This window comes from Suillus clintonianus (genome assembly GCF_016758775.1).
Source record: "Suillus clintonianus strain FC179 chromosome Unknown DEU56scaffold_54, whole genome shotgun sequence".
NCBI lineage: Eukaryota > Fungi > Basidiomycota > Agaricomycetes > Boletales > Suillaceae > Suillus > Suillus clintonianus.
Genome location: NW_024539278.1, coordinates 100950 through 123455, shown reverse-complemented (window position 1 = coordinate 123455; position 22506 = coordinate 100950). Strand labels below are relative to the sequence as shown.

Sequence of the window (22506 nt, the reverse complement as noted above, 5' to 3'; positions counted from 1 at the left end):
ACAAGAGGGTGTGCCAGGCAGCTACTTTCCCGGTGGAATAATGTATATATCAGCGGTCCAATGGAAATGTAACAAAGCGAAAATGATTGACAACAAAGATAGGTTGGTTAGCGTGTTAGTAAGTGTACATATATAATCGATATGCGATGCAAATTTATTCGCAAGCGAATAACGGTCATGACAAGCAGTCAAGCGGATCTGGCTCGCTATCGTCAATTCGATGCAATGTAGCGCTTGCCTTAATGCGGTCTAGGACATCCTTGGGGGGACCTCTGGATTTGGATTTGAGCTATAAATCGTCTTGTGAGAAAAGATTAGAACACTGAACTATATGGAACTGACCTTCCCAGTCCTCGGCTTTCTCGATGGAAGGGCGTTCTCTTTCTGTTTCTCGGAGGAAATTTGCACACTGAAGGCGCAGATTATGGGAACGCTCGACCAGTTTCTGCGATAGGACGTACCCTGGTTTCTGTTCTTCATCAAACCTTGCCTTCTTTGAAGCAGGTTTCTTAGGCATGTGATCTTCGTCATCGGATTCCGGTGGGCGCTCCTTCTTCCTTTTTGTATCTTTCTTCATAGCTGAAAGAGGTTTCTTGACAGCAGGGTCCTCAGCAACAGGTTTCGATATCGCACTGGAGTTATATAGAGGCATAGATTTAGCGCTTTGGTGTTTGGCAACTTTAACTTTCTTGACGGGCTGTTCCGCATCTCTGCCGGCATCGTCAGCAGGTACACTGCGCTTGGAGCTGGTGGGAGTCTTCTTCATGGGAATATCTACGGTCAGAGATCCATAGGTTTTTGTTTTCATTGGGTTTGAAGGTTCCTCATTGGCTTCCGTCCACTTTGAACGCTTCCGCGTCCGAGAAGCATCTGTCGGCTGGGCTGTTGAATGCAGGTGTTCAGATGATGTTAGCAGCGTTTCATAGATATATAAGAATGTTACCTTCATCTGAGTGCTCCTTGCGATTCTCTGTGCGTTGTTTGGCTTGCGCGCGATTGAGTGGAGCATCTTTGGTGGAGGGCCGCTTGTCGGAAGGCTTCGGAATCGCGGAAGGCTCAACATTTGCAGGTTTATTGTTAGGCATAGGCACGTCCTCATCATCGGACTCGATTGTGACGATAACAGGCTTGCGTTTAGAGTGGGCCTTTGGTCGGGGAGCTTCCACTAGGGTGCCTTCGTCGTCTGATTGAGGCGCCTCCGCTAATTTGGCTTTGACTTTGGATTTATCGGGTGGCTTTGCCTTTGACGTCCGCGCCTTGCGGTTTGATGGTTCAGCATCGATATCTGGGTGAATTATCGTCTACATAATGCAAAAATATGATGATGACAATGAACGTGCCAAGATCACTGGTTTGAACTTTGGTTTTCGGGGGCCGTCCTCTGCGCTTTGGAGCAGGTTTGACTTTGGTGGTTTCTGCTTCGAAGACATCGTTACCTGATAACCGGTATGGGAAATAATCTGAGCAGAATGGGAGAAGAACTAACCATCAGTAGGTTTGGCCTTGCCTTTGCCCTTACGAGCAGTCGGGTCTACTTTCTTCTTTGTCTGCGCCTTCGAGATTTTACCTCCAAACTCAGCAGAGGGACCTGCACGATGATCGACTGAGGACATTTAGCGCGAAACAGTGAGACGCACCTGCTGCAGCATTTCCACTCACAAAGCCCGCTGGAGCCTCGGTGTTGGTTTTTGAACGTGAAACCTTGACCTTCGCAGGGCTCCCCTGGGCTTTGCTGGCTACCTTGTTGCGTTTAGCCTTTGATGGAGATACGCTAAGGCTTCGGTGGCGGTAGGGTGATTTGGTGGCTGCTTTTGAAGGGGACTCTCCAGAAACAGTGCGAGCCAGCAGAATATCTTTAAGGGGATTATTCTCCGAGGGAATAAATGCACTGCAGAGACCAATTGAGTTGAATCGATACACGTATGTAGGTAGGGGGAGCACTGAGTACTGACCCTCCACGATCCCTGAATCGTGCCTGTTGTCTCTGAAGACGCTGAGCCTTGCTCTCCTCCACAGTCACAGGCAGCATCTAGAGCTCACAAAGTAGTAGAAGATGAAGAAATTGGCATGACAAGTGACTTTGGTCAGAAACTGAAGTCATGTGATAAGTGAAAGTCAATCACGTGATGCGCGATTGTCCGCGTCTCCTGTCAACTTTCAAGTAACAAACTCTCGGTCTTCCTCGATCTTCTCACCAAGGCTCACGACTTTCAACCGCCATAATGGCTTATATTCATGTTGTCGACTCGCTCGCTCTGTCCTTATTGTTATGCTTCATTTATCACGTTTTACGTACAGCTTACAATCAGAACATCTCTCCGCAAGGAATCAGAATCCGCCAAGGGCACATCCTTCGAAATCAGGTCACGCATGCTCGTTTCCTCCCAACTCCATCTGCCCACTCATTTACATATTCCACTATTTTCATCTTCGTCTCGCTCACCGACCTCGAGTCTTATGGCCTCAATTTACTCGGTGGATGGCTATTTCGATATGGGAGTGTCTGGCGCAATGTTGTCGGCATCCGTGCCATAAAGTATCTTGGCGAAAAGCACAAGGTTATTTCGATAAGAGCAAAGTTGGAATATGCTCTCTCGGAACGCGGGTTCGATGCAAGTGTGCTCGGTGACGTCTGGATGATGACGATGCCCAGCATCTTTGGCTTCGAAGGCTTGAATCCTTTGACCGTTTATTTCAGCTACAACAACTCTAATGTTCTGAAGTTTGTTGTCCTAGAGGTGTGCGATTTAACAACCCTGGTCCAGAAGTACATCTTAGCTTATGAAGTTCTAGGTTCATAATACTTTTGGGGAGGGTCACGTATACGTGCTCGAGGTGGGTAATTGCGAAGACAACAACCGAGCACGAGGGTAAGGTCTCATTTTAATAGCCCTTCTTTCTCTAACCTGTCTCAATTCAGCTACGATCATCAATGGACTTTTCCCCGAAATTTCTTCGTTTCTCCCTTCAACGATCGTACCGGGTTTTACACAGTTGCTGTCAAAGCACCTTCATTGCCTTTATCTGATACCCCACGCCCGGTTGTCTCGATCTACTTGTATATGCCAGACCCCGACAGCACCGACGCAGCAACTCCTGGAGTTGGACCGCTAAAGCTTACTGCCCTCCTCCGTACTACCACCTCCTCGCCGCTCACAACGCATAACCTTATCTTGTCCCTCGTGGCAAATTTCCTGATTCTCTTCAACACGCTCCCTCGGATCCTCTATCAGGCACTCATCCTGCACTATAGGAAAAGGCTTAACATTTTCGCAAAACCAGATCCGTATCCGTCCATACGACAATCAAGCGGGGACCTCAAATCAGGGGGGATTATATGGCAAAAGGAAAGCTTCATGGAGAAGTACTTCCGGCAACGTTTCTATTCCTTTCTGCAGCGGCGATGCCAGGAAGTTAGCATCGTTGTCAACCTCATCTCTGGAAATCCTTCGGTTCCGCTTATCACTTTCTCGTCCAATCTGGATGATTCCAGCCGCCGGACCCTGTCAATATCCTATACTTCCCCACAGTTTTTCATCCAAGCCTTCCTTGCGCCCTCCGCAGAATTCTTGCTAGCATTGGGCACTGCCGAAGGGCTGTTCACTGTATCTGATAAAGAACTGTTCCTAAAAATCTACAGCCACTCAAGCCAATCAAACACAATCATGTCCCGTTTGACTCACCTCATAAGATCAACTGTTCTCCCTTTGGGCTCACGTGGCAAAATCCTTCAGCCTCATCCCCTTACTGCTCCTTCGTCTCTCACCAGTTTGTCTGATTTTCTCGCTGTGAGCACAGTGATGATACTCGATTACCTGGAAATACTAGTGTTTAGTGCTGCTAGGGTAAGGTTCATGAGGGGAGACGAGCCGTGGTTAAGAGCGCGTTGGGACAGGGCATTGTTTCATATGGATTTGAAGTCTGGAACTGGGTTGTCTACGGTAGAGATTGAACATGGAGGGTTGAGGTGATGATTGTATTCCAGTTGTAACTTGTACTTGACAGGTGTGATATCTTGTAACTTTTTGGACCGAAACCTGGGAGCGACTTATACATACGTACGGACTACTGTTTGCATTAATTCTTGATCATTGTCCTCCCGTGCTAGCATAGTGTGGGTAGTACTCAACTGACGTGTATTGTATAGTATATTGCAGTTCATTATAAAGGCCTGAGTGCAAGGGTAAGCACAATCAGTGCAACTCCAAGAGGTTTCGTTCAATTTGTCCAGCGATGAAAAACTTGGTGCGATCTAATGGCTATGGCAAGTGAGAAGGCGAATACTTAGCGTGATAGATAGGAGATAACGATTGAGTAAGTGCTATGTACTCGAGTCCCAACAATATTTTGAAGGACTCCCTGGCTCTTCAAGCCGATGCCGTAGTCTAGGATCGATAGTGGCGTCTGGTGGTGTTATTGGAGTGAGGGACTGTGGAGGGTGTTCAGTGACTCCTTCCTTCGGGGACGGATCAACATCGTCCGAAGAATGTTGCATGTCTTCCATGTCCTGCATTTCTACATCGCCTCCTCTGTCCGCATCATCCGCTTCACTCTCTGACCCATCACCAAGATCCATTGCTTCGTCGACAGACATCACCATAGGCACGTCGCCTCCCTCTTCGTGATCATGTCCCTCGACTGAGGCCGCTGGAGCGGCAGACGATGAGGCCTTTCGCTTAGATTTCTCAAGCCTTCGGAGCACTTTGGAAATGTACTCCTTCGCAAACTTCTTGATTTTTGCTGCCTTCTCGTCAGATAGTGCGTCCAGTTTGCCATCTTTGTAGCTGGAAGATTTCTTCTCCTTCTCAGCAATGACGTGCGTAAGCTGGGGAGTGCTATCAGTGGACAATCCCCTTGGAGAGCAGTAAGACGGCACAGACCTCCTTAGCATATTTCTTGAACTGGTCGTGGTTAAGCTGCTTTGAATACTTGGACATGCATTTGACGACGACTGCGCCCACGAGCTTCAACAGCCTCTTCTCCTTATTTGTTTCCTTTTCCTCTGTTGTCTGAGTCTTTTTCGGAGGTCTTTCTTTCTTCGCCTTTTTCTCCTGTGGAGGAGGCGACGGAGGGGGGGCCTTGGCAGCCTCCGCCTCGGCAGCTGCTTTTGCAGCGGCGATCACAGCAGCAATTTCGTCTTTCGATCGCCTATTAACCACTGGCGGAGTCCAAACGGGCCACTGAGGCTGAACGGTGACAACAGAAGTAGAGGGCGGGCGTTTAGGGGCGGGGCGGAAATCGTGCTGCTCGTACTGGTCTTGCCATTTTGGCTTCTTGAGTGGGCGGAGTTCCCCTTCTAGCGAGTCGATCATGGTAATGTGGTGCTGAGGCTGCTCTTCCTCGCCATCCTGCATATTTTTAATGAAACTGTGCTCTTACTGGAAGCGAAATACTAGCTTACAGCTTTGACTCGCTTGGGAATGCGATATGCAATTTCGAGGGTGTCCCAGTGGTCCAATAACTATAACTATCCCGTTAAAATGGTGATGCGTTTAGGAATGGTACTAGCGACCTTTTGAGCAAGTCCTTTCATGGACTCGTTGTCCGACTCGAGACATATTCGAACAGGTATGGTAATCTTCGAATCATCAACCTTATTCCTCTGGATAAGCGGCCAGCGGCTCATGGCCTCCAAGGCCTGTAAGAGTTTGCGTTACTATGTGGCCACCCCTACTTGAGAATAATGACTCACGGCGATTGTGATGTCGATGTCTTTAGCGTGATCTTCGAGAATATTGTGCATTAAACTGAAGCCTCGCAAACGCATAACCTGGCGCAGTGCCGCTTGGTCCTCGGTGATCTAAGGACAATTCATTAGACTTTCCAAAAAGATCAATATGAAGGCATACCTTGATTCGAGTAAGAAGTTTGAAAAGGACTTTCTTACTTTGGGTTTGTCGGATTGCTTGAACCAACTTGGGAATGTCCTTCTCAAGAAGAGGTTTAAGCTCTGGCTGAAAGACGGTGAGTAACAGAAGAGACGAGAACGATCGCAAGACATACCATGTAGTCCTCATCAAGCTTTCTACCCTTCTTTTTCTTACTACCCTTGAGGCCTAGCTTCTCCACCTCGTCGGTAATACCCAATGCTAATAAAGGAGGAGCATTGTCAATTATATCCCAGGTATTCGCTAGCAGACGCACCATCAAGGTAAAGGTCATCCATCCCAGCAATATCAGTCTGGGTCTTGCCACCTAAGAAGCCCACACAATTCGCCTCTCCGCAGTAACACGGTTGTGCCTCATGCCTTAGACATATGAGCTCATCTGAAAATCAATAAGGAACTGAGCTTACCCGTAACGGTCCACATTGTAATTGAAGGTGAGTTCCTCGTCTTTTCGTATGTACCTATTTGCGAAGATGCCCATGCGGACGTGCTTTCCCACTGTCCATTTCGCGACATAGCAGTTGGGATTGCAACTATGATTTGCGAATCTGCCAATACCGCCTCGCTTTGTAGCATCGATGTACTGGAAACCCGGCGAAAGACCATCAGTGGTTTGTAGAGGAACCGGAAGGTGAGGCCACGTACTTCATCTCTCTGTAACATCATGAAGTAGAAGTGCTTGACCCCTTCCTCCCCATACTGACGCATACGCTTCATGAAGGAAGGATGGCTGACGACATCGCCGACATACTCATAGATGAATGCATCCCTAGGCAATGTTAAGAGTTTATAACGCTTCAGAAAGGACAAGATATCTCACTTTGAAAGATCCGTACCCGCTCGAAGACCGAACCCCTTCTTTTCTGTCTGTACAATCTGAATATTAGCGTACTCCTTGCGCTGAAACCTGAAAACATGGTTGAGGATGCAGCATGTTAGTAGTGGAAAGAAATAGGACATTAAGCCTACCGTTGGTTCTGGCAGTAAATCCGACAGCGACAGTCTTCTGGGAGGCACTCCACCTGTGTGAGCCGATTGATACAGTCCGACTCATGCCCACAGGCATCCGATGGGTCGTCGACACCTACGCAGTAAGACCTTAGAGTCTACAACTACTCTAATCAAGAGGATATCAGACCAACCATGGTCATATTGACAGTCACAAGTCATGCTCTCTCCCTCTTCTCTTGAGCGCCCAAGCGTCCCATACTGATAGTGATTGTCAGGTATCTCTACAAATGTTGCATGAGCGGCGGGTTCCGCGCGCGGAAGGTCGCCAATGAGTTGTGGGCCTGTTGGTTTGGGTTTTACACTGGCTGCGGATTCAGAAGATTCTCGCTTGAGGGGCGGTGATGGCTCCGGCTTGGAGGGCTTAGTGTCTATTGAAGGGAAAAGAGATTCTTCTAGCTTGATACCCTCCTCAACCTTGGGTTTAATGTCTGGAGGGGGACTCTTGCTCTTGGAACAAGATTTAGACATTGTGGTAGGGGTGTAAGTGCGAGTCCGCTGTTAGAAATGGGAACAAGACCTCTGACGAAAGAGAGGTCAACGTTAATAATAAAAACTTCAACTCCAAATGCTATACAGGCGTGTAGAGAGTGCCAGTATGAAACGCTGTAAAATAAAGTGTAAATGAGTTCATATAAATTTGAGAAGGTGAAACTGACCTGGTGTTGTGAAAAGTCACGGGCTACGGCAGTGAGCCCGATCTTCCAGCAAGCAGTCACTAATGGCTGCGACTGTAACTTCTAAAAAGCGCAAGCGCAATCTAGACGACACTCAAAGGGTGTCCTTTGTACTCTCAGACCAGCCTGCAACGCAGCTGGGTCCCGTTCTTGGTGAGTGCAGATGGTCGTCACAGTAGAAGCTTTCAATTCAAGCAAAGCCGGTGGTGCCACGTCCACTAGCTAATTTCCCCTCCGTCAAGCCCACAAAATCCACTGCTTTCAAATGCTACAAGACAAAGGCACAAAACCCGACGACGGACAATGAGGAAGTGCCGTTCGCTGAGATGCCGATGCTGATTGCGGGCGAGACAGAAGCTGTGGACTTTTACTCCTCTGAAGAGACACAACGAGGCTCACTTGGCAGCAGGTGCGTGCATACACTCTGCATTCATTATTGATCCTTATATCTGTCTTTTTCATCATTTATTTTGCAGATACCTTATCGGAGTGCATAATAAACGCACTGGCATTACAACCCTTCGAGCTGCTCCGTTGCACATCCTCACACATGATGTTAAAGCCCTCAAGGGTCTCCAACCTGCAGCTGTTTCTACTCTTCAGCGGCTTGAGGCCCGGGCTGCACTGGGTGAAACGTTCGGCACCAAGAAGGCAAAACTCGCCATCCGCGCGCAGGAGCGCAACAAAGTTGACGTTTCTGCAATGGAGGGTGTTGCAGATCACCTCCAAGAGAGTATTCTAAAGAACACATCTACACTACCATCAAAAGGCCTGTTTGTTTTCTTCCCATTCCATTTTCATGCTCAATGATCTCTCTAGATGAAGCAAAAGCGAATGCGGACAGTGCTCGTTTAGTTCCGCAGTACGACATTGACGCTCTCAATCCGAGCGATATTTATCCCTTGCACAACATGATTCCAAAGCCTGAATGGAAGGCGTTGTCTATTTCTGCTTACATGGGCGCGGGCGGTAGTGCCGAGCGGGTCGCTCTTCTCCCCTACAAGCGTTCCAACTGGATCAATGACCATTTAGCGCTTGTATTTGCCTCTCCTACACCGAACAAGACTACCATGTACGTAGATGTATTATTCATCACCAGAACCCACTGACGCAGTGATATTTCCAGAAAAATGCTCGTATACATCTCAGCAATGATCGCATTCCACAAGGCCACCTTTAAAGATATCGACAAGGCCGCCATTCAACAAAAGCTCTCTATCGTTCCTACCGTCGTTGTTGACGGACTTCTATCACGGTTCACAGAGACTGCACGTGCATCCATGGAGTACGTCTTCTACACCTTCCTTGGGGCAGCAGTCCTCAGTAATTCCTAGGACACGAAAGACATCTGAAAAAGCGACTATGCTTCTGACGCATATGTTTGCATTATGCCTTCACGTTGACGATTTTGCGACTGACACAAGCGTTCTCGCTGCTGATTTGAGCATGGAACCGGCGAAGTAAGTCTTTCAGCAGCAATAGTCGTGCACTGAGCTCATGCCTTAGCAGGGTCAATGTTTTATTCAGGTCCCTAGGTAGGCGCAACCTGATTTCGATCGTCTTTATCTATCATTGATTACGTTCGCCTGACAGGCTGCAACATCAACAAGTTAACACAGTCCGATTTGAAGCGTTTGGGTCTTCCCGATTCTGCGGGAGAAGTCAAAAGGGCCATTCTAAAGACACCTCTAGAGTTCCCGAAGCCCCGGATGAGACGGCGGGCGTAATACCTAATTGCCTATATTCGGGAGCATCTCAATGCAGTATCCGACCTTCATTTTCTTCCATGGAGTCGATGAGATATTTCCTAGGCCCTGGAAGGCGTTGGAATGATATTGTCTGTGTAACGAAGACTTTCGGTCAGAGTTGCCTTGCGTCTCAGAGGCATATTTCGGGGGTCAATGACTCGATTGTTCCATGGAGCAACCGTGACATCTTTGTAGCCTGAATAGTATGTAAACTCCATGCAAGTTACGGAGCAGCGACGGAAAATTATAAATATCCAGCTGCCGGAATCTTATGTAGTCGTTCCTCGTACACGATGTACATATGAGTCTTGAGACGGTCATGTTACATGTCCTACACGTATGGTACATGCTTAACTACAACAGATGGATTGTTTCACGTAATTTCACCTCACGCCAATTTTATCACCACCTTTCCAACATGCTTCTGGCTCTCGAGGTACGCATATGCCTCAGTAGCCTCCTCGAAGGGAAAGACTTTGTCTATCACTGGGCGGATTGTACGCGCTGTAACGAATCGGTTCATGTCCTCAAACCTTCCAGTCGCTTATCAGTACAATAGAGATAGCGAGATTAAAACATACTGTTTGACAGAGCCAATCAAAATTCCGCGGAAAGTGATTGCTTTCATGATGGCAAGCCCTACAGGAATGCCGTTGTCACCCTGCAAACTACTGTCAACAATATGAATGAATATATAACCACAACGACGCGTACCCCGGATACGAAGCCGATGATATGGATCCAGCCTGCATAGCGTACGGCGTTAATACACTTCAGCATGGTGTTAGGCCCTCCGACCTGTACAACACTTTATTAAGCTCGCGACGATCGTGAATGTTTGGCGGACTGACTTCGATAATGTGGTCAACCCCACGGCCGCCAGTCTAAAAGCCTGGCATAGGCGTGTTGTTATAAAGTTCGCATAAATGAACGTACAATATTCAAGATTTCTTCGTCCCATTTATCGTTCTTCTTGTAGTTGATGGTGTGCTGCACACCTAGTTTCTTCGCATTTTGCAATTTTTCATCCGAAGATGATGTCACGATGACGGTCGCGCCAGAAGCAAGGGCAAATTGGGCGCCGAATCTAACAGATCCAGCTCGAACATAGGTTAATCTTGTCGGCGAACTGTAACGTACATCGATACACCGCCAGTACCAAGAACGAGGACGTAGTCTCCGCCTTTGATCGGGACGGGTCCAAGCAAAGCATTATAAGCTGTCAAGGCGGCGCATCTGACGAGAGTCTGAGTCACAAGCATATCAAGATATAGCCAACTTACGGAAGAGTCGACCCTTGTTCATATGAAAGATGGTCTGGGATGCGGACCAATGACTTAAATAGATATTCGCAAGCAATACGACGATGATATCGAAAGAAAACACACGTGAACTGGGACATTGATGTACTCCCGAAGCACGCCATCGATATGACCACCAAGTCCAGTTAACTTGATGGCTTCAGTGACGTCGCCATGAATGTGATCCACTGCAAAGTTAGGGCAGACACGATCTCCAACTTTCCATCCCTTGACATCTTGCCCAAGTGCAACAATCTCCCCTGCACCATCAGAGCAAGGAACAATGTCAAACTTTTGCCTGTGAGATCTGCGTTGAGCGTGAATCAATTATATATAAAAACAATACTAACTGTGGGTAGATTCCTTTGGAGACCATTAGGTCACGGTACTGCGAGACAGTGCGAGTACGTTGAGTCTCTGACGGTTCAATACTACAATAAAGACAAACCTGCAGAGAGACAGCGTGGATTTTGATGGTCACCTCGGTAGCCTTCGGCTTCGAGAGAGTCACTGATTGAAGCTTCAAGTTCTGGTGGCCATCACCCTACCATGTCATGGTTTCAATGCCGACCTATGCGAGTAATGATACAAGTCACGCCGCGACGCGTACCTGGCTGCGATATTCACGGGAAATGTTTGGAAGAGACATCACTGCTTAAGCTTCAGCTGTGATAGTTGAGGAATCTGGTGGAAAATTCGACATCAGTTTCTGGAGACTGCCACATCATTTATAGTACAAGAATAAGATTGGTGGTGGGAACCAAGTGCATCATACCCGGTGGCACGGTGGCACCCGCGGCAAGGCAACTTGAGTATTATCAATGTACAGGGGTTTTTCATATTGGTCACTGATCGGCTTCCAAAATTCGCACATACATAGGCCGATCATCGGGGACGGACGGAAACGCATCGGTGCAGCTGTTGAAAACAATGAGCATTAGCTGACCCATTAGACTCCGTATTAACGGAAAACGGGTGTGCCTTGAAGCACTTCAATCATTCACAGTGATACCAGACCTGAGGCAAATCAAGTACCAGCAGGAGCAGCAGCGTTTGTACCAGCGCACCCCGCCGGGAGAGTAGAGGACAATCCCCGTTTATTTTCCGTGACAGACACGTAATCGGGTCTAATTTTGTTGGCGAGCGAGCATTCAAACTTAAAGTGCGGGAGACAAAGTACTTGCACGTGCACGTGGTGATGCTAAAGCGCGCAGTTTAAGCTCCGCTAGACCCACTGGCAGCTGCCGAAGTCTAGCAAGTATTCACGTGAACCTGAAGTCGAGCAAGCGTCGACTTGCAAGTGCATCTGCACCTAAATCCGTTTCACACTTGGAAAAACCTGAATATTAACGCATGAGGCTACAGTACCTGGCTTCAATTCACTCACTTTTCTCGAGTAATCATCCTCAGGATTTACCGCGATTTCCCGTTTGTTGTCACGGTATCTAAGAAACTGTCCTGCTCACTGGCGGGCTTGAGAAAGTGGGAGAGTTGTCTTCCTTCTATCAAGGTCTGACTGTGGGAGACTAGCTCACGGGGTCGTTTTAGTCGACTACGACTTGACTACGACAGTCTATTTTCAGCCCAAGTGATTTTCAAGGACGCCCCTGACCTTCCAGCTAGTGCATTAACATGCCTGATCCACAGATTCGCACGAGGGAAGTTTCTGTGCAACCGGCGAACATAAAAGTTCAAAATTTGTCTGTTCGAAGCAAGTCCCTTGGATTACTAGGTGCTTCTCTCAGGCCACATATTCATCTGAGCTCGCTATGTGTCGATGTTTTTTCCAGGAGCAGTCCCATCATCATGGTTGCGATTCTTCGCGCCAGGAATTATAATGTCCAGATGCGACGCATATGTTGTGACAGTCAACTCCAACCCCAATTCCATGAGCATGGGCAAAGGTATACCAGCGAAAAACACAAACCTCTCTCATCATGCAGAGTCTGTGTATCAACTCTTGTGACGGTCTATCTGTATGGCTGTTGACAAATTCGCCCAAGACACTACGGCCCACAAAGCCCTCGGGAGTTGGATCTCGACATGGGCTTTACACAGCGTCCTCCTCTTCGTTTCTAGTGCTACTAGTAAACACCAGGTCTTCACGGATTTCTTAAGCTGGAATTGATTTGATGAATTGATTTGCAAAAAATTATGGGACACGGCAATGTCGTGGTGAGCCTGATCTTCGAGCAAGCAGTCACTAATAACTGCAGTTACAACGTCAAAGAAACACAAGCATGATTTAGACGACTCTCCCTTTTGCGCCTGTCATACTACTAGCCATCCGCGCACAAGAACGCAACAAATCCAACGTTTCTGCAATGGAGGGTGCCATTGCATATCAACTCCAAAAGAGAACACATCTAAACTACCATGAAAAGGCTTTTTTTTTCTCACTCCGTTTGCATGCTTACTCTAGGGGCAAAAGCGAATTCGGACAGTACTCAGGTCCCTAGGTACGCATAACCCACTTTCAACATCTTTATCCCGCACTGATTGTGTCGCTCCTGATTTATACGTATCAAATGGGACCCCATGACGCTACTTGCTCTTTCTGGATAGTGAACTCCAGCAAGATACCAGGGCATGTTTTTTTCTTGCAAGTTATGGGGCAGTGAAGAGCGTACATCTATCAGAATCTTTGCCGTGCCTCGCACATGATGCACAGATGAGTCTAGGGACAGTCGCATATTGAACTGTTACATATCCTACATATATATTGTACATATGCTATAATACATATTGGAGTTCTCGATCCCTACCTTTGATCCTCGCATGATTTCACATTACACCAATTTGATTACTACCTTTCCGACATGCTTCTGGCTCTCGAGGTATGCATAGGCCTCAGTAGCCTCCTCGAAGGGAAAGACTTTGTCTATCATTGGGCGGATTGTACGCGCTGTAATGAGTCGGTTCATGTCCTCAAACCTACCAGTCACTTATCAGTACAATATGAATATGTAAAAATAGCGAGATTGGATCATACAGTTTGACAGAGCCAATCAAAATTCCGCGGAAGTTGATTGCTTTCAGGATGGCAAGGGCCACAGGAATGCCATTATCGCCCTGCGTAGATTGTGTAAATGGTATCAATAAAGATACAACTATGAAGCGTACCCCAGATACGAAGCCGATGACATGAATCCACCCGGCATAGCGTACGGCATTGATGCATTTCAGCATAGTATTGGGCCCTCCGACCTGTGTCACATTTGATTAGGTTGGTCACAATTATGCATATTTGGGGCCCCAGACTGACTTCGATGATGTGATCAACCCCATGACCGCCGGTCTAAATATATCAAGCGCGCTGGTGCGAAGGTCACAGGAATAAACATACAATATTTAAGACTTCTTCGTCCCATTTATCGTTCTTCTTGTAGTTGATGGTGTGCTGCACACCCAAATTCTTTGCAATTTGCAATTTCTCATCCGAAGATGATGTGACGATGACGGTCGCACCAGAAGCGAGGGCAAATTGGGCGCCAAAGCTAACAGGTCAGTTCGAACATTGGTTAGAACTGTCGGCGAATTGTAACATACATCGATACACCACCAGTACCAAGAACGAGGACGTAGTCTCCGCCTTTGATCGGGACGGGTCCAAGACAAGCGTTGTAAGCTGTCAAGGCGGCGCATCTGACGAGAGTCTGAGTCACAAGCATGTCAAGATATAGTCAACTTACGGAAGACTCGACCCTTCTTCATATGAAAGATGCTCTGGGATGCGGACCAATGACTTAAATAGATATTCGCAAGCAATACGACGATGATATCGAAAGAACACATACGTGAACTGGAACATTGATGTACTCCCGAAGCACGCCATCGATGTGACCACCAAGTCCAGTTAATTTGATGTCTTCAGTGACGTCGCCATGAATGTGATCCACTGCAAAGTTAGGGCAGACACGATCTCCAACTTTCCATCCCTTGACATCTTGCCCAAGTGCAACAATTTCCCCTGCACCATCAGAGCAAGGAACAATGTCAAACTTTTGCCTGTGAGATCTGCGTTGAGCGTGAATCAAATATGTATAAAAACAATACTAACTGTGGGTAGATTCCTTTGGAGACCATCAGGTCACGAAACTGCGAGTACATTGAATCTTTGGCAATTTAACGGCTCAAATGAGGACGGACCTGCAGGGATACAGCATGGATTTTGATGGTCACCTCGGTAGCCTTGGGCTTCGAGAGAGTCGTTGATTGAAGCTTCAAGTTCTGCCAGCCATCAGCCTACCATGTCACCGTTTCCGAGTTAATGTTGACCTCCGTTACTTAGCAGGTATAGTCACACGTACCTGGCTGCGATATTCACGATACATATCTGGGAGAGACATCGCTACTTCAGCTGTGTGCGTGAAGGAATCGGGTGGAAGACACGATATCAGTTCCTGCAGACTGCCACTTATTTATATTATCGAACTAAGGCCAAGGAAGGAGCCGAGTGCGTGTTAGTGCGCGTTAGTGCATCGCGGTGGCACCCACGATACGCCCCCCATGAGGATCGAGGGCAACTATCGACTATAAGTAGTCAGCTGGCCCCGTTAGACTCCGTATTCACGTAAAACGAACATACGAGCACTAGTGCGCGATCCAATGATACAACAACCAAATAACTTCTGAGTCGCTTTGGGAAAATATGAAGGCTTCTGATAGCGCATTATGCAAGGAAGCCTCTGTGACTTTCCCCTTGAAGGCCCAAAGACACAACATCCTTTTAGGACTAATGCTGATAAGGACATTCGGGAAGCAGACCTCATCTTAGATGAAGATTCCAACCAAAGAGCGGCGTAGGCGCTGACTTTCGCGTGTTGCATCTTCTTTTGAAGTTAAACGAGTATGTGGATTGGAGTCACTCAGCTATGTTGAGCTCACCACTCGGTGCATGGCACTACGCTGCGTCGCCAATATCATCGTCAAGACATGCATTGTACCTTGCGGGATCGAAGGAGTCTACGACTCTACGTCATATGAGCAGTGTCCTTAATACCAACAGCAGGCCCAGCGCCAACGATTTCGACACAGGGAGGCGTGCGTGGTGTTGTTTAAGGGTTATTGTCGTGTATCCATTGCCTTTTGAGTTCTTGAAGCTTCTATGAATGGATAGGCTTGAGCAGCGCAGTAAACGTGCCTTCCGTCTGGAAGCTCCCGTGCTCGACCAACTGGCTAAGTAATTGGAATTGAAGTTTAAAGGACTAGAAGACTCAGATTTGAGACTCATGTTGGTACCTGGGCGACATGATTGCCTACCACAAGTTAGAGCTCACTCGAGCAACTGTTGGCACTTCGTGTTATGCATGGTTATCTTGTGCACTGTGAACGAGAAATTGATTAAAGTTGTATATGTGGAGGGAGTCACTGGGCGCGTTCTCTGTGGATCTGTGTTGGGCCTCGGCCAAGCCTCGGCCGTGTCTAAGTTTGACCCCGGGAAGTCTTCCGATTCCGAAGTCATTGAGTTTAACTTGTTCAACGTTGACTAAGTACCACGAGTCAGAACTTGGCAAAGCAGCTGTGCATCTGCAGTCTATCAAGAAGAACCGAGCCAAACTTGTTCTTCCCATACCCAACGACATCCAGAACCTCCACTTACCGGCGGGTAAGACACACTTATGTACGACTCGGATGCTCATCACACTGTCTTTCTTCTGCATGTTTTTGACTGAAGATACTTATGCTTATATTCTGGATATTGTACGTACCTATAGCAGTCTAATATCCGCATGTACAATAAAACAAATTAAATAGTTCGTCATCATAAAAGGACTACACACACGCTAGGCCTGGTTCAGGGGTTCGTAGCCCCTCCGACTGGAGCCCATACCCATCCGCATGCTGAGCTTGCCAAGCAGGCTCTTACTCCTACTGCTGTTCGTGCTTTCGTGATCATGCTCAAGGTCGCCCCGCTCCGCTTCCTTCCGTCTCTTGGCCTCCTCAAAGCCTTCCAAGGGAACATCATACACCTGGCCATACTCCACGCCAAGCTCCTTCCCCATAGTCCAGAAATCCCTGCAGTTCCGCACAGCTCCAAAGTCAAATGGATTGCGCGCATGCGAAGTGAGTCCGCGTGCGGCACGGCCACGCGTGAACCGGTCGAGGCCGAGGAGGTTGAGCAGGAAGGCGGTACATGTTCCGGGTGCGGTGAGGGACCCGCAGAAAGTATGGCTGTGTGCTTGTTTGTGGGCACCACCCTCTGCTTCGCTATCAGTGTCGCTGTTCTGCTGGTGAGCGCCATGGTGGTGCCTATGTCCCATTTGCACACCGGCACCTCCACTGCCAGCGGCGAGGGTGCCGCGACCGCCCATGAATCCGAAACGCCCGAGGTTGGAGACTTCGAACGTTGTTAGCTGTCTGGTCACTTGCCAGTACTGCGTCACGAGAAGCACGGTAGTCCACGTTAGTTGCAGTGCTGACCATAGCGAGACGCAAAGAAGGAATGCGTCCTTCAAGGCCGGCTCGCAGAGTAATGCGGAGCAGTCGACAGATTCGGGGAATGATGACGATGAGAAATCTGACATCATTCAGACAAAGACTCTTCACCGAGATGACGATTGAGAACATACATTCATAAACGAGGTAGTCAAACAACACGATGTCGATGACTAGTGTCGAGACAAAGAGTAAAAACTGCCTGTGGTTATTTGCCCCAACTACAAAGTGCATCAGAGTCGTAGTGCTGGTATTCAAAGAGCTTGGCTTACCACAGTTCCAGACCCATGGACAATGGCTATGACGTACAGAGTTCACTTTAGTGGCTCTTTAAGAAAGGAGAAGACATACTGGTCACTTCGCGACACACATCGATCACAAACACGACAATGTTTTGACCGTAGCGGCTTCTTTGCCTGTGTAAAATGTTGACATAGGTTTGCACCTTACAAGATTAACAACGCACCATGCATTGTATGCAGAATGTTTGCCCGTTAAGTCTGCCCTCTGAAGCAAGGTCTTCGATGATCTCCAGTCTCCGTTAGCACATGCCGATACATTCTAGAACACGAATAGACTCACTGCCTTCAATTCTCCGTCGTGTGCTGGTCGAGGGCAAACACCTGGGTCCAAAGTAGTGGCACGGAAGAAGTTATATAAACATAGACCAAAGATGATTGCGAAAGCCAGGTGGACAAAAGCGTGCGATTCTGTCTCTGGAATGATGTCAGCTCGCGGCTGCAAGAGTATAGCATATGGCGTACGCTGCACCAGTCGCGTTATCCAGCAGTAACCAACCCATAGCATCGACCCTGCGATGATGCCTGCGAAATATGGACTTTGGTTTACCGTTCCAACGTAGGTGTTCTTGTTCAATAGTACCCGGGTCACGATCTGCTTGTCATGAGCTATCGCATAGTTATGGCAAGTTTGTCGCCACTTACATGATGCATGGCGAAAAACTCAGCCATGGCGAGTATGATGCCCGTATACCACGGAAGAATAGCAAGCGTTGTGAAGATGAAATATAGAAACAAGGAAGGTAAAATGAAGATTGCAATTTTGGTGTTGCGCTAGAGCCAGATCAGAAATTACAGCAGGAGATCAAAATTGGTGAACGGACCTCGTTCAATGGCTTCGCTTTAACCACACCATGTTCTGTCAAGCCACCCTCTTCCATGGCTCTCTTCCATGCTCCTAGGCTCTTTAATTCAACAGCCATGTCTCTTGGTGTACGCCCCTCGAGATCTTTTGCATGCATGTCTGCGCCCATCTCAATGAGGCGGCGGAGGATAACTCGATTGCCTCGGACCACAGCCCAGTGTAAGGGGGTAAGCCCAGCATCATCTTTTAAGTTAGGATTCGCGTTGTGCTTGAGCAGAAGATCCACAGACAACGCATCGCCCTGGTACGCAGCCCACATCAACGAGGTATGACCTTGCAAGTCACGAGAATCGACGTTCACAGGTTGATGCAGTAAGTAAAGGAGAGGCATCACTGATGACGAGTGTGTCACGAGGTGGAGGGAGTTGTAGCCTTGGGTATCAGCGATGGTTGGATCGGCATTGTGGGATATGAGCAGTTGCACGATGTAGAGGTATCCATTGCGTGCGGCCCATTGCAGAGGGGTAGCTTGGAGGTCGCCCCCTATTGCATCTATTTCCGCACCCTGTTCTATGAGATAGCGGCAGGTCGCAAGCTGAGCATTTATCGCTGCCCAGTGAAGAGGTGTGCTGCGGCCATCCATGAGTGTGGCAAAAGCAGAGGTGCGTTAAGCTTACACGTTCTGGTCATCTCTGTCTGTAACCTTGCATTTTCCTGATTCTATGAGCTCACGGATGGCATTGAGATCCCCGCGCTGTGCTGCTGAGATTATTTCTGCCTGTGTGACCGTTAGTTGGAGCCTGCGGGAGTGAAAGTCGAGCAATTACCACGGGTTCAACTGAGGGTTGAGAGTAAGATATGTTTGTTGCGGTAGCTTGCTCATGGACTACTTGAGTTGTAGGGTCGGATTTTTTGGGTTCATTCATGTCGTTCGTGCGGTCGTTGGCTGTCGTGGTCGTTCAGCTCACGAGCTGCAATATGCCGTCCACGTGAGTGTATGACGTGACGACGTGACGTGACTGCCATCAATAAACCCTATAGTAGGGTTAGGGTTCTACTACTTCTCATTTCCCCTTCCATGTCCGCGACAGAAGTATTCCTGGTAGTTGCACTAGGGTATATCCCCTATCCAAATAGTTCAGGGCAGCTCACTCATGTGTTTGAAGAGGATTCCTGTTCGTTAGCTGTCGCATCTTCTTGCAAAAGAAGTTGTACAAGGACCTTCAACAACTCGCCCCGCAGGACACGTTGCCAGGGTCCGCAGTGACTCCGCAATCCAGTAGCACCCAGCCATGGCATTCAGCACTCGCGCAGACGTGTTTCTCCCTGTGCTTTTCTGAGTGCAGTATCCTATTCTGCATGCTCATGTGCCAGGGTTTAGATTGGTTGGAACCGAGGTGTGTCGTAGCTCGATTGTGCAAGCTCTCTGCAGTGACTGAATCTATATGGGCCTAACAGGATTCGCCTTCTGAGCTGGCGAACATCACTATTCCTTCTATTGCTCACGATTCTTTTACTTATTCCCATATCGTTCAGCCTCATCCTAACCTACCGTCCTGGTAAGAATGCTATACTCCCTCCTGTCTACCCAATCGTCTTCTAATCATCTTCAGATAATCCAGGTTTCGTGCAATCTCGCGCATTACCGATTCGTGTTGCTTTTGGATTAGCACCTGTAGCGCTTTTCATCTTTGCCCTTTCATATATTCCACTCCCTGCTGAGCTACTCTTGGACAACCCGCTAACAGCAGTCACTGCGCGGCTAGTCACGTTGGGAACCACGGTCCTCGGGCTACTTTCCGGGCTCGGTGCAGTTAGTGGTGCATGGGGCATCGTCAACTGGTCTCGGTGAGTGGACTTTCGACCAGTTGCACTACTATTACTGAACTTGCAAAGGTCAACACCATCGGCGTCATCGATTGCATCTGCTGAAAATGCGCTTGAAAGAGTGAAGAGTGATCTGCGAGATCGTTCTCGTGACTTGGATGACTATACAAGTTCAAAGGTACAGTAGGCTAGCATAAGTCGTCGCACTTGGTCTCAAATATTTTAGCCACAACCAGATGGATCATGGTTGTCACGCGTGTCGTTCAAACGAAATTCACGTACGTATGGTTTGTCTGTTTCATCGGATCCTGTATTCACATCGTCGAATCTTTGCAAGAACAAAGCTCAATGCAGCAGGAAGTTATTGGTCTTCAAGCTCTTCAAGAGCAGATGAGCCTTCGTGTTGTTGCTCTCAAACGCAACCGAATTGCAGCAGAGTATGCAGAGTCGTTTACGGGCAAGACTATCACGTGGTCTTGGGCAGTTTATTGCGTCTGCCGCGTATGTAGTGTAAGTGGTCTTTCCTTCGACTGGAAACTCTCAATCACGTCTAAGCCAGTCAGCCTTCAACATTCTCTCACCGTCGGTATCGAGCTCGAGTCCCTCTTCCGCAGGAGATATAGTTGCGCATATACTTGCATGGCTGTTTTCTCTCCTCCCCTTGTCTGCGACAGGAGATGAAGGAAAGGTGCAATTTGACATTCCATCTCTATCAAAACAAATAAGTCTTTCCCTTGTGGGCGTCATCATTTTATTTTCCCTCCGCATGGTGCTACGTGGTGTGACAAGAGTGAGTCGTCTGTTGAACCTTCATTTCAGCCACAGTATTGATGTCCTACAGGCATTTCATGTTACATCGCGTAAAACATCAGCATCACTGATGCTATTGACCCTCGCGCAGCTCATGGTATTGGCGAATTATTTTTTGAGGTTTCTCGTGTGACTGAACGAGCACTTAGGGTATATATCTCCTGTCGACTCTTGTCCAGCTTCGAACAACCTTTCCACCCGCAGCATCCGGTGACTCTCAGGGTGCGTCTGATGATAGCATGAACTTGTTTGCGACGCTGCCAGAGTACTCGTTATTTGGTGGGTTGTTTGATTGGTCATTCCTAATCGGTGCTGCGGGATGCGCACTGGCTCGCTGGGCGAGAAGTTCGTTTGAAGGAGATGACTTTGATGTGTAATATTCGAACAATTGTACTTGTACACACGGCCTGCCTAATGTAGACATGGTCCGTGCACACCTTATATTTACATATAAAAGGACGCTCTGGACAACATGAATCCTTACCACTCTGGCCTTTTGGCTTAGATCAAGTGTAGTATCTGTTCTTAATAGTTTAACCACTATTATGAGGGCACCGCCCTCATTCTTTGGTTATCAAATTTTTGCCGCCCTTGTTTCTCCGAGCTCTGCTTGCAACTTGGAGGACATGATGACCTTGCCTCTGCACTATCGGCTTGCGTCGTCGGGGGATTTCTTTCTCTTGGGATCTCGTCTTCTCTTTGCCATTGAGCCAATACATGGTCTGTTGACCATGTCTAGTCCTTGGCAAACAGAATTTGATGATTATTTCTTTTGCTTCACTTATCTGTCCATATGTTGACTCCGCTGTATTTATAATAGGTTCAATTAATATTGTATGAGGTCTTTGACTCAATCCGTTCTCAATGTCCCGTCGAAAGTATTCTACAGGTGTAGATTTCTTGATGTGAGCCTTCAAGTATTCCCACCATGACCAAACTAATCGTTTCCTTTTCAGGTCGAAGAACGTCAATCTATATACCGTTGTTCAGAATTGCTGGAGATACCAAGTTTCAGTCACTCGAACTCAGGGTATTGCAATCAATGATACATCCAATTCTTGTAAACTAACACCTATTGATGTAGGCTTCGAAGGAGATGAGAACGGACCACTGCTGCCTTTGACATGTCAAACTCTTCGCCTCATCAATCAATCCACTCGTTGCGGGAGTTTCGAAACGCGCGGCACCTGACGGTTTTTGCACAAAAACTGTCAGGTGTCGCACGTTTCATCCACTTCGCAAGCATATTTGTCGGCTTCGAGCCCACGGCCCCGCTGATCTGGGTTTTTCTCTGCCGCTGACCCGGGGGTTTTCTCCGGCCCTGGTCCAGGGTTTTTAAAAACTGTTGGCCTTGCGACGTAGAGAGCTTTGGGGTACTTGGCAGGATTGGGGTAATGGTAATTTGCAAATTGTAAATTACCCCAAACCAACCAGAGGCGGCCTGGGCACACCTCCCAGTGTTGTCTGACCATTCTTTCGAGCGTGTGAGCGTTCGAACGCTTGTCCAGACAGCTCTGGGACTCAGCCCAGATGCCACCGGTCCATCTCCCAATATCTCCAAGTTTTTAGGGTCAGTCATGTTCCGTTTCTCGACCCCGGTACATTCATTTCATTAATCAAAATATCTTCCAGTAACCGACTCAACGACGTTGTTGACAACTGCAAGTACTCTGGATGTTCATGGGGTACCATACGGCGAGGAGCT

General features: G+C 47.9%; 11 protein-coding genes across 11 annotated transcripts; 4 read left to right on the top strand and 7 right to left on the bottom strand.

Moving 5' to 3' along the window:
• Nucleotides 1-74: 74 nt before the first annotated feature.
• Nucleotides 75-1559, bottom strand: DEU56DRAFT_453619 (uncharacterized protein). The gene is made up of 4 exons (XM_041346299.1): nucleotides 1487-1559; nucleotides 462-1285; nucleotides 343-409; nucleotides 75-289 (listed from the first exon to the last, which is right to left on the bottom strand). The coding sequence occupies exons 2-4, from the start codon at nucleotides 1100-1102 to the stop codon at nucleotides 176-178; spliced, it is 822 nt and encodes a 273-aa protein (XP_041206660.1). The 5' UTR covers nucleotides 1103-1285; nucleotides 1487-1559; the 3' UTR covers nucleotides 75-175.
• Nucleotides 1179-2066, bottom strand: DEU56DRAFT_453713 (uncharacterized protein). The gene is made up of 4 exons (XM_041346300.1): nucleotides 1953-2066; nucleotides 1638-1888; nucleotides 1487-1588; nucleotides 1179-1436 (listed from the first exon to the last, which is right to left on the bottom strand). Exons 1-4 carry the CDS (start codon nucleotides 2027-2029, stop codon nucleotides 1273-1275), a joined length of 594 nt encoding a protein of 197 aa, XP_041206659.1. The 5' UTR covers nucleotides 2030-2066; the 3' UTR covers nucleotides 1179-1272.
• Nucleotides 2067-2179: 113 nt separating this feature from the next.
• DEU56DRAFT_889632 (uncharacterized protein) lies at nucleotides 2180-4070 on the top strand. Its single transcript, XM_041356268.1, has 3 exons — nucleotides 2180-2738; nucleotides 2794-2870; nucleotides 2921-4070. The coding sequence occupies exons 1-3, from the start codon at nucleotides 2223-2225 to the stop codon at nucleotides 3969-3971; spliced, it is 1644 nt and encodes a 547-aa protein (XP_041206658.1). The 5' UTR covers nucleotides 2180-2222; the 3' UTR covers nucleotides 3972-4070.
• A 76-nt stretch (nucleotides 4071-4146) lies between these two features.
• On the bottom strand, nucleotides 4147-7782 carry DEU56DRAFT_453537 (uncharacterized protein). The gene is made up of 14 exons (XM_041346298.1): nucleotides 7556-7782; nucleotides 7031-7502; nucleotides 6858-6972; nucleotides 6709-6795; nucleotides 6534-6657; nucleotides 6296-6471; nucleotides 6145-6248; nucleotides 6004-6089; nucleotides 5850-5954; nucleotides 5693-5800; nucleotides 5513-5638; nucleotides 5402-5461; nucleotides 4881-5348; nucleotides 4147-4825 (listed from the first exon to the last, which is right to left on the bottom strand). The coding sequence occupies exons 2-14, from the start codon at nucleotides 7365-7367 to the stop codon at nucleotides 4322-4324; spliced, it is 2400 nt and encodes a 799-aa protein (XP_041206657.1). The 5' UTR covers nucleotides 7368-7502; nucleotides 7556-7782; the 3' UTR covers nucleotides 4147-4321.
• On the top strand, nucleotides 7556-9474 carry DEU56DRAFT_453524 (Rpa49 subunit specific to nuclear RNA polymerase I). The gene is made up of 8 exons (XM_041346297.1): nucleotides 7556-7726; nucleotides 7796-7982; nucleotides 8050-8342; nucleotides 8393-8645; nucleotides 8700-8858; nucleotides 8908-9033; nucleotides 9083-9108; nucleotides 9167-9474. The coding sequence occupies exons 1-8, from the start codon at nucleotides 7618-7620 to the stop codon at nucleotides 9298-9300; spliced, it is 1287 nt and encodes a 428-aa protein (XP_041206656.1). The 5' UTR covers nucleotides 7556-7617; the 3' UTR covers nucleotides 9301-9474.
• A 235-nt stretch (nucleotides 9475-9709) lies between these two features.
• On the bottom strand, nucleotides 9710-11271 carry DEU56DRAFT_739952 (uncharacterized protein; the record flags this gene model as incomplete). Its single annotated transcript, XM_041348775.1, has 11 exons — nucleotides 9710-9854; nucleotides 9903-9982; nucleotides 10036-10119; nucleotides 10173-10205; nucleotides 10258-10408; nucleotides 10462-10557; nucleotides 10605-10657; nucleotides 10710-10920; nucleotides 10973-11010; nucleotides 11071-11166; nucleotides 11233-11271. The coding sequence occupies 11 exons, from the start codon at nucleotides 11269-11271 to the stop codon at nucleotides 9710-9712; spliced, it is 1026 nt and encodes a 341-aa protein (XP_041206655.1).
• Nucleotides 11272-13294: 2023 nt separating this feature from the next.
• DEU56DRAFT_453496 (uncharacterized protein) lies at nucleotides 13295-15251 on the bottom strand. The gene is made up of 12 exons (XM_041346296.1): nucleotides 15211-15251; nucleotides 14933-15155; nucleotides 14772-14867; nucleotides 14683-14720; nucleotides 14420-14630; nucleotides 14315-14367; nucleotides 14172-14267; nucleotides 13969-14119; nucleotides 13888-13920; nucleotides 13746-13829; nucleotides 13615-13694; nucleotides 13295-13556 (listed from the first exon to the last, which is right to left on the bottom strand). Exons 2-12 carry the CDS (start codon nucleotides 14969-14971, stop codon nucleotides 13412-13414), a joined length of 1026 nt encoding a protein of 341 aa, XP_041206654.1. The 5' UTR covers nucleotides 14972-15155; nucleotides 15211-15251; the 3' UTR covers nucleotides 13295-13411.
• An 859-nt stretch (nucleotides 15252-16110) lies between these two features.
• DEU56DRAFT_453480 (uncharacterized protein) lies at nucleotides 16111-17407 on the bottom strand. Its single transcript, XM_041346295.1, has 2 exons — nucleotides 17195-17407; nucleotides 16111-17142 (listed from the first exon to the last, which is right to left on the bottom strand). The coding sequence occupies exons 1-2, from the start codon at nucleotides 17292-17294 to the stop codon at nucleotides 16409-16411; spliced, it is 834 nt and encodes a 277-aa protein (XP_041206653.1). The 5' UTR covers nucleotides 17295-17407; the 3' UTR covers nucleotides 16111-16408.
• Nucleotides 17408-18770: 1363 nt separating this feature from the next.
• On the bottom strand, nucleotides 18771-19121 carry DEU56DRAFT_813630 (uncharacterized protein). The gene is made up of 2 exons (XM_041353679.1): nucleotides 18992-19121; nucleotides 18771-18942 (listed from the first exon to the last, which is right to left on the bottom strand). The coding sequence occupies exons 1-2, from the start codon at nucleotides 19088-19090 to the stop codon at nucleotides 18838-18840; spliced, it is 204 nt and encodes a 67-aa protein (XP_041206652.1). The 5' UTR covers nucleotides 19091-19121; the 3' UTR covers nucleotides 18771-18837.
• A 99-nt stretch (nucleotides 19122-19220) lies between these two features.
• On the top strand, nucleotides 19221-21288 carry DEU56DRAFT_813627 (Abscisic acid G-protein coupled receptor-domain-containing protein). Its single transcript, XM_041353678.1, has 9 exons — nucleotides 19221-19561; nucleotides 19623-19723; nucleotides 19778-20012; nucleotides 20061-20169; nucleotides 20218-20269; nucleotides 20329-20501; nucleotides 20551-20781; nucleotides 20833-20898; nucleotides 20951-21288. The coding sequence occupies exons 1-9, from the start codon at nucleotides 19524-19526 to the stop codon at nucleotides 21176-21178; spliced, it is 1233 nt and encodes a 410-aa protein (XP_041206651.1). The 5' UTR covers nucleotides 19221-19523; the 3' UTR covers nucleotides 21179-21288.
• Nucleotides 21278-21805, top strand: DEU56DRAFT_453326 (uncharacterized protein). Its single transcript, XM_041346294.1, has 2 exons — nucleotides 21278-21706; nucleotides 21758-21805. The coding sequence occupies exon 1, from the start codon at nucleotides 21347-21349 to the stop codon at nucleotides 21599-21601; it is 255 nt and encodes an 84-aa protein (XP_041206650.1). The 5' UTR covers nucleotides 21278-21346; the 3' UTR covers nucleotides 21602-21706; nucleotides 21758-21805.
• The last annotated feature ends 701 nt before the right edge of the window (nucleotides 21806-22506 follow it).